Source organism: Castor canadensis, chromosome 11, assembly GCF_047511655.1.
Source record: "Castor canadensis chromosome 11, mCasCan1.hap1v2, whole genome shotgun sequence".
Lineage (NCBI taxonomy): Eukaryota > Metazoa > Chordata > Mammalia > Rodentia > Castoridae > Castor > Castor canadensis.
Genome location: NC_133396.1, coordinates 1,947,954 through 1,958,843, shown reverse-complemented (window position 1 = coordinate 1,958,843; position 10,890 = coordinate 1,947,954). Strand labels below are relative to the sequence as shown.

General features: G+C 57.2%; 1 protein-coding gene and 1 long non-coding RNA gene across 2 annotated transcripts; both read left to right on the top strand.

Moving 5' to 3' along the window:
- The first annotated feature begins 2,886 nt into the window (after window positions 1-2,886).
- LOC141414026 (uncharacterized) lies at window positions 2,887-3,675 on the top strand. Its single transcript, XR_012439130.1, has 3 exons — window positions 2,887-3,215; window positions 3,309-3,383; window positions 3,491-3,675. It is a non-coding gene; the product is annotated as an uncharacterized lncRNA (long non-coding RNA).
- Window positions 3,676-3,775: 100 nt separating this feature from the next.
- Chmp6 (charged multivesicular body protein 6) lies at window positions 3,776-9,945 on the top strand. Its single transcript, XM_020168899.2, has 8 exons — window positions 3,776-3,931; window positions 5,670-5,779; window positions 5,867-5,954; window positions 6,237-6,323; window positions 7,047-7,112; window positions 7,378-7,458; window positions 8,251-8,305; window positions 8,909-9,945. Exons 1-8 carry the CDS (start codon window positions 3,869-3,871, stop codon window positions 8,962-8,964), a joined length of 606 nt encoding a protein of 201 aa, XP_020024488.2. The 5' UTR covers window positions 3,776-3,868; the 3' UTR covers window positions 8,965-9,945.
- The last annotated feature ends 945 nt before the right edge of the window (window positions 9,946-10,890 follow it).

Sequence of the window (10,890 nt, the reverse complement as noted above, 5' to 3'; positions counted from 1 at the left end):
GCCCAGAGCCCCACTTCTGTCTGTGGTGCACCTGCCAGCCAATCCACTCACAGAAAGCTCTTTCTCCACCACCTGTGGGTTGCTTCTTGCACAACTCCTCCCCTGCAAAGCCCTCATCCAGCAGCCTCTCCTGTAGGCAGCCTTGGTCCTCATCTCCTACCAGCTTCCTTCACTGTGGACAGCTGCAAACTCTGCTGCAGCCACAGACCCTCCAACAAAGTGAGGACTGGCCTTGGCATGGCATCCTCTGTCCTAGAAATTCTAGCTGCTTCTTGCATTTGCTATTCCTGGATCCTTAGGGTTCTCATGTACACTCTTCATAGTTAACAGCTTTTTCTTTTTACTTTTTTTTTTTTTTGGTGGCACTGGAATTTGGATTCTGGACCTCAGGCTTGCTGGGGAGGCACTCACTCCATCAGCCTTTTTTTTGTGAAGAGGTTTTTGAGATAGGGTCTCATGAACTATTTCCCCGGGGCTGGCTTCAAGCCACGAGCTTCCTGATCTCTGCCTCCTGAGTAACTAGGGTTACAGGCGTGAGCCACTGGCGCCCGGCTTAACATCTTTTTCTAGTGAATGATTCGTTATTTTACATTTTCTTGCCCCGTGCACATGGCCAGTGCCACGGCTTCCGTCTCCTCCTGGACCTGGGTGATATGGAAAACATCATCCCAGGGCCCGGGAGCTGGGTCTTCCAGGATGGACCCGGGAGTTACTTCAGCCTTGATGTTGGGCTGGGATGTGCTGATAAGCCTCAGGCCCGTGAGAAACGGGTGCTACCGCCCCGTGTGTGGGAGCCTCATCCTGAAAGAAGCCCCGCGTCCAGCTGGTTATGACAATGTGCCTCTTAGTGCTCATGCTGCAGGGCCCACGTGGCTACTGCATGTCACCAGAGGACACCAGATGACCGCCAGGGCATTTGAAGCGGCTCTGAGGGGCAGGCAACGGTCCACGGCTGCCCTAAGAGAATTTCACTTCTCATTCCGAAGGGGCCCGTGTCACCGCAGATCCAAGACCAGCGAAGTGCCCACGCTGTGTGACTACAACAGCGGCAGAATTCGCCCCTGGCCACTTTCCTTTCCTGAAAGTTTTGGCCTTGATAGAAAATGAGATCCTGAACTCAGACAGGAGGCTGCCCTTGAACTCAAGTCACACTGACAACCTTGCACTCTCTCTGTGTGGGAGCAACAGTGTCTGAGGGACTGGTATCCCACATTTGGGGATCCTCTCATGAACCCACCAGTGGCAGATCTTCTAAGGGTTTCAGTGCTCCTGGAGGACCACCACAGCCACCTGTTGTTGCTGTGAGACCCATAGTTAGTGTCAAGTCCTAGGAGCCATGTCCACAGTGTGACACAGTGGAAAATAGCTTGTAGTGGGTATTAGGATTTTTTTTCTGTAAAGGACTAAATAGTGCTGACTGTGGTGACACATGCCTGTAATCCCAGCATTTGGGGGGTTGAGGTAGGAAGGTTGCGAGCTTGAGGTCAGCCTGATTTACAAAGACAGACTGTTTCAAAGATGGGGGTGGCAAATAGAAAACCTTTTTTTTTGCACTACTGGAGTTTGGACTCAGGGCCTACACCTTGAGCCACTCTATCAGCCTTTTTTTGTGGTTTTTTTTTTTTTTTTTTTTTTTTGGTGATAGTATCTCTCAAACTGCCTGAGGCTGGCTTCAAACTGTGATCCTCCTGATCTCTGCCTCCTGAGTAGCTAGGTTTATAGGCGTGAGCCATGGGCGCCCAGCCTAGGAAATCTTTTATACTTTGAAAAACACACGGGTCTCTGTCCAGCTTCTTGTTCCTCTTCTTCTTCCTCTTATTTTTTGGTGTTGTTATTGTGCGTGTGGTATGCATTTTACAACCCTTTAAAAATATAGAAACCATTCTTAGCTCATGGGATCTACAAAAAAAGGTTCCAGGCCAAATTTGTCTCACGAGCTGTAGTTTGCCAAACTCTGGCTTATAGACTACAAGAATTCAGAGATTTTTCAAATGTCTATCAGCAGAGAGCTGGAGAATATGGAAGGGGATTCCAGAGTGTTAGACTGAGGAGGTTGAAATAGAACCCCAGGTGCGGCTGAATTCACCCACCAAGGTTCCTGTTCACTATGCAAGTGCAGCTGGCTGTGCAGCTGGCGCCCAGCCCTGGCTCCGTCACCTGAGGGGCTGAAACTTGAACTCGACAGGCACCTGCAGTTCTTGAGCGTGAAAGGCCAGGGCATCCCTGGTGTGGTGTGGACAAGGGAGTGCAGAGGCTCTTGGAGGGAGGATTGCTGAACTGGGTCCATTAAGCACACCACAGCCCCCAAGGCACAGTCTTCTCCGATGTGAGACCCACACATGGGGGAAGCCCCTGCATCCCAGAAAGTTGCATTACTGCTGTCCTTTGTAGGCCAAGTGGACCATGGGGACAGGGTGCCGCTGTTGAGATGGGCTCTGTGATTTTATGGGGACAATGGAATCGCACTGCAGCAGAGGCCAAGAAACAGCAGCAGCCACCAAGCCCAAGGTTGGCCAAGCCCTGTGGCGGACAGGCGGATGCACCAATACTCACAGTGCCCTGACCTGCAGAGCCCTTGGCTAATCAGAGGGGCCGTGGGAATGACCCACTAGAATGCTGCTCACCCTGTGAGACAGAACTAGAACTCTGGGTCTGGAGGCCAAAGCCTGACTGTAGTGACTTGACGTGTGGCCTCGCACGCACTAAGCTAAGTCACAGACTTGGGGTCCTCAGCCTGGAGGAAGAACCAGAAGTGTAGCTGCAGGAAGACAAGAAAGCCACCTTCAGGCCTCCGCAAAGGGCCCTGGGCTCAGTTACTGGAGTACCCGTGGGGGTCGCAGAGAGCAGAGACACTCAGCCACTCAGGAGTCACAAGACCCTGGCTTTGAGTGTGCTCATTCCTGGGGACTCAGATGCCACAGGCACGGTGGGGGGTGTTAGGGACCCAGATGACCTGTGGAATCTTAGGACTCACACATCCTTCCTGTGGCTGGTGCTGTCCTGGAATTTGTAACTGAACAAGAATGCTGGGTGGTTGGCACGGCCTCAACCACTGGCGGGGGGCACAAGGGCCCCTCCCTGACAAGGCAGGAGGTCAGGGCAACGCAGCTCCCCTGGGGGTACTGCGAGGCCCGTGCCCAGCAAAGACTGGGAAGCCGTGGTGCGCTGTCTGTCCACCATGGTCACTTAGCCGCATCTCTGGGGTCTGGACAGAGGTCAGAAGATCTCGGGGAACCCTGAGGTTTATGGTGTGTAATCGGCAAGGATCCCAAGGCAGCCGGGGTGACTCCTCTCCCTGTCACCCCAAGTGCCCCCAGGAACGCTCTGATCTCCTGAAGAGAAGAACGCTTTTGCCAGGGGAGCAGACGCGATTCCAGGAAGAAGTGAGGCTCCTGGGGCCCTGGCCACGTGAGGGGAGCTCAGAGCAGGGGAGGAAACCCTGTGAGGTCGCACACGCTGGATGTGACATCACTAAACGCTGGATGTTTAGTGCTTAGTGACACCGGCACGGAGTTCCTGAAGGCAGAGAGCCCGAACGAAGCTTCGTCAAAGAGGGAGGTGACAGGCCGTCCCCATCCTGGCGGGCGGGGAGGCGCGCACGCGGAGGCGCGCACGCAACTCTCCTCGGCGCGTGCGCGAAAGGGAGGTGGGGGCGGGGAGAGGAACGTGCGCGTGCGCGGGAAGCCCTGCCCCCCGGGGGTGGGGGGCGCGGCGGTTCGGGGCCGCGCGGGCCGCGTGGACGCGCTTCGCGTTCTGCGGCGCGGGGCCCCGCGCGGCCGCCGTAAGGTGGGCGGGGTACGGTGGCCGCGCTGGGCAGCGGCGGCGGCGGCGGTGGCGGCGGACTGTGCCGGCCTGGCGCTGGGCCGCCATGGGCAATCTGTTCGGCCGTAAGAAGCAGAGCCGGGTCACCGAGCAGGACAAGGCCATCCTGGTGAGGGGTCACGGGGGTCGGCGGGAGGGCCAGGGCCTCGGCCGCGCGTTCGGCGGGGGAAACCGAGGCAAGGGCGGTGCGCGGGATCCGCGGGCCTGCCGGGGGGTCCGGGCGCGGGGGTGCCTCAGTTTCCCCCGCGGCCTGGGCCCGTGGACTGGGCCGCCTGTGGACGCCTGTGTGTCTTCCGGGAAGCAGCGGGGCCGCGGCGCTCCCCAGCCAGCCCCGGACCCAAGGGAAAGACCGGTTCTTCCCTTGGCCTCTGAACCCTAAGTTGTCAAGAGTTCCCAGCTGAGGTCCCCTGGGCGAGGACAGGCAGTGGGCGTGTTTGTCACTATGACCCGAGGTTCCAGGGGAAGAGGGTGAAGCCCCCCATAAGCAGGAAGGCCAGAGCCACTCCTGTCCTTACGGACTTGCCCTCCCTTTGCTCTCCAAGGAGGACTTCACACTGCCAAGGGTTGACTTTGGTGGATCTTGCGGGCCAGGCAGACCTGTGTCTGCCCCTCCCTGGGGGGCCAGGGCTCCCCATGACACCCTCAGCACAGGGGTGCTTTGCCAGGGTAACGGGTGGACAGCCCACCCCAGCCGCTCAGACCTGTCCCTTTGCAGAGGGGGCCTGGTCCTGCCTCCCTGGCTCCTCTCTCTTCTTCCTGAGCAATGTTGTGTACACAGCTTACAGGGATAATGCCAGGATTAAGGACAGGAACCTGACCACAAGGTCCCCCAAGCTGAAGGGCCACTGTTTCTTCTTCCCCTTGGGGACTCCACTGGGAACTTTTGATAACTCAGGGCTCAGTAGCCATGTAAGAAACCATCTCTCACTTGGGTCTTGAGTTCGTGTCAGTTACGAAAGTAACCCAGGCTTTGTTGGGGAGACATACAGGACAGGTCAGGTAGAGGGCATCTTCTTGCACAGCAAGGAGAGGACAGGCTGGTCCCGCTGTCCTTGGGGAACACTGGCTGGCCTGATAGATGAGGTGAGTGGTTTCTTACCAGCCGAGCCGCAAAGGTGTGTGTCCCTGGCTTGCTTCCCTTACAGTGGCCTCCCCTCAGAGTGTCAGCCCCAGTAGACCAAGTGCCCCTCGGTCTGCATCTGCTCTTCATAAGGGAAATAGCCGAGTAGGGAGGCTGTCCACAGCTGGAAATGCCTGTGCATCCTTTCTGGGATGACACAGGGTCAAAAGGCCATCTCATCCATTCAGACACAGAAGTGAATACAGGGAAGCTAAGCACTTGTGAAGAATGGGAATAGCCAGGCATGGTGGCCACACCTGCCATCCAGGCACACGGAAGGCAGAGGCAGGAGGATTGCAAGTCCCACGCCAGCCCCAGCTATGTCGTGAGACTTTGTCTTAAAAACACAAAACGGGCATGACATGGGTGCTCCTGAGTCCTGTGTTCTCCATTGGGTGTGGACCTTCCAGGGACCAGCGCTGCTTCCCAGCCTGACCCAGAGCACACCTGCTGCTCACAGCCCTGTTCTGCATCTGAGCCAGGCTGTGACTGATTGGAGCCAGGGTCTCCTCCTCGGCACAGTGGACATGGTGGGGAGGTGTCAGTAGCACCCCACAATTGCAAGACCAGAAATGTTTCAAGATCCTGCCACTAGAGGTCACTGCTTCGAATGTTGCCTGGCCTCATAGGGGTCCATTTGAGAGCCCTCACCGTATGGCCAGCTGGTGCCCCGCAGCCTGGCAAGCACCCACCCTTGTGGGTGCTGACCCAGCCGCTTTCTTGACAGCAACTGAAGCAGCAGCGGGACAAGCTGAGGCAGTACCAGAAGAGGGTCACACAGCAGCTGGAGCAGGAGCGGGCCCTGGCACGGCAACTGCTGCGAGATGGCAGGAAAGAGTGAGTGGGGCCGGGCGAGGGGCTCAGCCCTGTGGCTGGGGGGGCAGCCAAGGTGGGCACAGCCATCACCATGGGCTTCCCCTGCAGACGGGCCAAGCTGCTGCTCAAGAAGAAGCGGTACCGGGAACAGCTTCTGGACAGGACAGAGAACCAGATCAGCAGCCTAGAGGCCATGGTAGGCGGGCCTGGGCCTTTGCCAGGAACCTGAGGGCCTCCAGGGTTGGTCTAGTCCTGGGTAGTGTGAACAGGTCAGAGGTTGAGGGGTCAGCACAGGCATCCCTGGTACTAGGGCTGAGCAGCCCTAGTACCACTCTTGCTAGCTCAGCAAGCTGGCAAGCAGCTGGCCATACTTTTGAGTGTCTTCTGGCAGGAGAGGGACGGGGCACAGGAGTGGTCCTGACTCCAGCAGCCCCTGTGGGCAGAGCTGCCACCTGACCCTGCCTGGGTCTCCCCTTAGGTGCAGAGCATCGAGTTCACACAGATCGAGATGAAGGTGATGGAGGGGCTGCAGGTGGGGAACGAGTGTCTCAACAAGATGCACCAGGTGGGTCCTCGCTGGTGGGCAGGTATGGAGGAGGGTCCCAGTGGAGCTGCCAGCCAGGACGAGTTTGTGCCAGAACCAGGGCATGAGCCTGGCTGGACCAGGGAGAAGCACCAGTGCCTGGCAGGCAGGCAGCTTAGGGCCAAAGGGACTTGAGGGTGGTGTGGTGTGGCACAGCAAGTGGACTGGGTGCATGGGTGCTGAGTGACAGGGAAGGTCTGCTGGAGTAAGGGACAGTGTGGAGCTAATCTTGAAGAGACTCCAACCTTGGCTCAGGAAATGTCATGGGTGTGAACAGTGGGGGCTCCTGAGGACAGGCCAGCAAGTAGGCCAGTTAGAGAGCAGAGGACTTGTTGGCAGGGTCAGGTGCTTCTCTGAATGTCTGAATAGGTGTGTGTGGCATGGGTGCCAACCAAGTAGAGTGCTGTGTTGAACTTGCCAGTGGAGGGAAATCAAGTCACTGTGCAGCTGTGGTTTCTGCTTTGATGTGTTTTACCCATAACAGTCAGGGTTGTCTTGGGCGCAGGAAGGTCTGGGCAGTGCCGTGCGGGTGTCTGAAGACGGATGTGACGGCTCCTGTAGCCAGAGGCCCTGCCTGCACAGAATGACCGAGGTGTCAGGGGCCCTGTGCCTAGCTTCATTGAAGCAGGAACAGAGCACAAGGCTTGGCCTCTGATGTGGGGGCTGTCATTGCCTCACTGACCAGCTTCAAAACCTTGTCCACAGGTGATGTCCATAGAGGAAGTGGAGAGAATCCTGGATGAGACCCAAGAGGCCGTAGAGTACCAGCGGGTAGGTGCCAGGCTACTAGTCCACCCCCACCTGCCAGTCAGTGCCATTGCCAGCCTGGTGAATGGACGGCTGGCCACCCTCAAGGACCAGATCACCCCACTGTGTGTGCTGACCACTTTTCTCCAGGGGGCACCCTGGAGCCACAGCCACCTTCTTTCCCTGGGCCCACCCTGGTGAATGGACAACTGGCCACCTTAAGGGCTGCTTTGAGCAGGGGCTTCCTGGGCCAGCATAGCTGCCCTCCATGCTGCTCCTCCTTTTGCAGCAAATAGATGAGCTGCTGGCAGGGAGCTTCACGCAGGAGGACGAGGACGCCATTCTGGAGGAGCTGGATGCAATCACTCAGGTACTCACCCCTGGACTAGGCGCGGTCACCAGTCAATAAGACGCTGCAGTGGGCCTCGCCTGTGGTGGTGGGCCTTGGGTGCACCTAATTGTCTCCCTAAAGTGACTCACGCTTGCCCTAAACCAAAGCCCTCTCCATGCGCCCGGCTGGCAGCTGGAGAGAGCAATGAAGAGGAGCAATTGGGGGCCACCTCAGGGTCTTGGAGCAGTTGTGACTCAAGTGTCTGGAATGGGCCCACCGTGCCTGTGCTCCCTCATGTGACTCTCAGGCAGTGGGTTTTCTTTTCCCCACCATTTCTGCTGACTCCTGTGCACACTGGGCTGGGTGTACTGCTCCTGCCCCCATTCCCAGTCTACAAGTGCTGTATGTACCCCCAGAGCCACCTGTTGTCCTGAGCCCAGTAGGTCTGGCCAGGAAATACAGCAGAGGTTCTGTCACATCTTTCTGGCCCTGGGGGTGCCAGCATACCCTGGTTGCCTGTTTCTGCCATGGTCCTAGCCTTGTGAACTAGGGCCTCTGGGGACAACCCAGGAGTCAACCATTGTCATGCCCCTCAGGATCCTGAAGACTGTAGGACAAGCCACCACTGTGGTAGCTGTGTCACCATCCAGGTGATGTGGGTCTCCACAGACGCAGCAGCTGGGGTGGTGCAGGCCTGGGCCTTGCAAGCAGGAGAGCCTTGTCCTGCTCAGAATCTGCAGTCAAGCAGGTCTGGCTCCTCAGAGAAGAGGCTGCCCCAGCAGCCTGTGAGGCCCTCACAAAGGTCTCATAGCCTCCCTTTGCTTCTTGCAGGAACAATTTGAACTACCAGAGGTTCCTACAGAGCCCCTTCCTGAATCAAACCCAGGTAACTGCACGTCTTGTGCTTCTTAGTATGCAGGGCACGCTGGGTCCTCGGAGGGAACAATATCAAATGTGCCCATTCTCCTGGTGCCTTTCTCCGTGCAGGGGACACATGTGTGTTTGTGGTCATGGCCTGCTCTGTGTGGGTGCCTGGCCTCAAATTGGGCCTGAGTATCTGAGGGTTTGGGTCACCTAGTGAGATGAGAGCCAGAGCCACTCACAGAAGTGTCCACTCACTAGAGCTGCAAAGGCTTGTCAGCTGCACTGCTCCTTCAGGGTCAGGCCGGTTGCCTGGAATGGGCTGCCCTGGGATGGCAGCTCCTGCAGCATTGCTGAGCACAGGCCCTTGGAAAGCTTCCACCCGGACCCTGGTTTTTCTTTTCCTACTTCCTCTGTTCCTTGAGGCTGTGCTGGGGACTGTTGAGATGGGCTTCATTCACTTAGCTGGCCTCCGTGGGCCCATCTGGCTTCCTGTTGTAGCTCTTCTCTGGTTTGGCATGCCCTTCTCCTAGTGGCCTGCTCTCAGTGGCCTCTGTGGCCTCATTCTCCTGTGGAAGTGTCTGCCATGGTCTTTTATACATCACAAACATTTCTGTTTCCTCCACAGAAAAAGCCCCTGTCAAAACCAGACCCAGGCAGGCAGAGCTGGTGGCAGCCTCATAACTTGGCCTCTTACGGGATTCACAGGGACTCCCCAAGGACTGACCCACAGAAAATTGCCTGCAGGGCGGCCCTCGAGGGCTCCCAGGAGGCTGACATAGGCCGGGCTGGCAAGCATGGACAGTGCTGACGGCAGAGCAACGGCACACACGGGGCTCGCACATCAGGACAACTCCACAGTGTTTCCCTCACAGTCTAGTCTGAACGCTCTGTGGTGCTGTTTCCTTGCTCTCATTTCTGGATTAAACAGCCACATTCAAGCCCTAGGCCAGGCCAAGGTTCTGGCAGCTGTGGTTCCCACGGTGACCACCCAGGCCTGTGCTCCTGGTGCTGTTCAAACTGCTGACCCTGTCCCCTGTAGCTTGCACTCCTCTGGGGAAAATGCCCTCAGACTGGGGGTTCCTCTACTTCCTCTTCACTTCTTTGCCGCTCCCATTAGCTGGTAGGGGGCTTTCATTAAGGGGTCCTGCCCTTACTTGGCATCTCAACATCTCTCAGCTTCTGTGCAGGCTAAGGGTGGAAACCCAGGAAACGAGTTTTCTAAACCTCTCGGTGCCTCTTCTTTGGCACTCCAGACTCAAGCCTCTTGTATCTGGGGGAGGTGGGCCATGAGCCGTGCCTGCTGGATCGACAACTTCAGAAGCCCCAACTTCCTGCTTCAACACTCGTGGGTCTCACACAAAGAAAAGACATCCCAAATGTGCAGCAAGACCCTGCTCCAGCAGGTGTGCCCTGCCTTGTGTCCAAGGGGATCCTGGACCCTGAGCCACCAGCAGCTAAGGCAAGAGGCCCAGAGCCTGGAAGTGACTTCTCGTACTTGGCACTGTTTGTTTCTGGACAGTCTCTCCGGGTTTCCACGGGTCTGTGAGCAGCACAGACCCCAGAAGGCCTCACACACCTTTGGGGCCCACCAGGAACAGAGAGGCACCTCTTCCTAACCCCAAACAGGTTGGCCCCTGTATTAAAGTTGGCCCCCAGCATGGTTTTCTGTTCCGTCTTGGGCCTGGTTGGTATCTTAGCGTGGTTCCCTCTGGCTTTGGCTACACAGGTAGGCTAGAGTGTGGTTTCTGCTCTCATGACCTAAGACACAACTTCTTGGTCACCATGCCTGGACAAATCAAAGATGACACTAAGTCAATTAGAAGAGGTAGAAGTTCTGGGCTCCCCCTGGTGGTGGACAACGGGCCAGGGGACTCCAGCTTGTGTGGCCCTGGGCCCCAAAGGTCGCCTCTGGGCAGCTACACACTTCAAGGGCAGCGCACTGCTCTGGCCACATCTGAGAAGGCACAAGGGTTGCCCATCCTCATTCATGTGGGGAGTGGCTGGAGTCAGGTCTCAAGGGCCCAGGCTTGAGATCCCTCGTGGTGAGGGGGACCACTTGTTTGGAGTCATGATGCCCATGTGGGAAACCAGATCCCGAGGGAGCAAACAGGCAGGACCCTCTGATGGACAGCCTCCTCATCCTGTGTGGTGACACTGGCCTGTTGTTGCCAGGTGTCAGGCTTTTTCAGGAAAGGAACCTGGGTTACCATGTTCAGTGCACTGGGGACAGTGCTGAACAGCCACCAAGACCTGCAGACCAGCTGCAGCGACAGCCCTTCTTGGCTCTTCTACAATATGTGTGTCTTCTAGGAGGGGGCTGTGCCTGCCAGCCACATGGAGATTTTGCAGAAAACACTCCCCTGGTTGCCCACTGGCATCTGTAACTGCAGGTCTTAGGCCCATGCAGTGCCCCTTTGGCCCCATGCATGTGGAAAGGACCAAAGGCCTGCCTTCAGGGAAGCATAGGCAGACCCTGGCTAATTTGATCCCAGACCTCAGGCACAGACTCACCAGACTTTTTAGTAGGTGTCCACCAGCTGGTGAAGTGGCCCTAGGAGAGGCTGAGTACCTGGCAGCATGTTGTGGACCAGGCTCTGTGCTCAGCTC

Excerpts from the sequence above, each read along its gene's own strand:
- Chmp6 (XM_020168899.2), top strand. The coding sequence starts at position 3,869 with ATGGGCAATCTGTTCGGCCGTAAGAAGCAGAGCCGGGTCACCGAGCAG. Across the intron at positions 5,780-5,866 it reads CTGCGAGATGGCAGGAAAGA|ACGGGCCAAGCTGCTGCTCA; the intron begins GTGAGTGGGGCC and ends CTTCCCCTGCAG. Across the intron at positions 7,113-7,377 it reads AGGCCGTAGAGTACCAGCGG|CAAATAGATGAGCTGCTGGC; the intron begins GTAGGTGCCAGG and ends CTCCTTTTGCAG.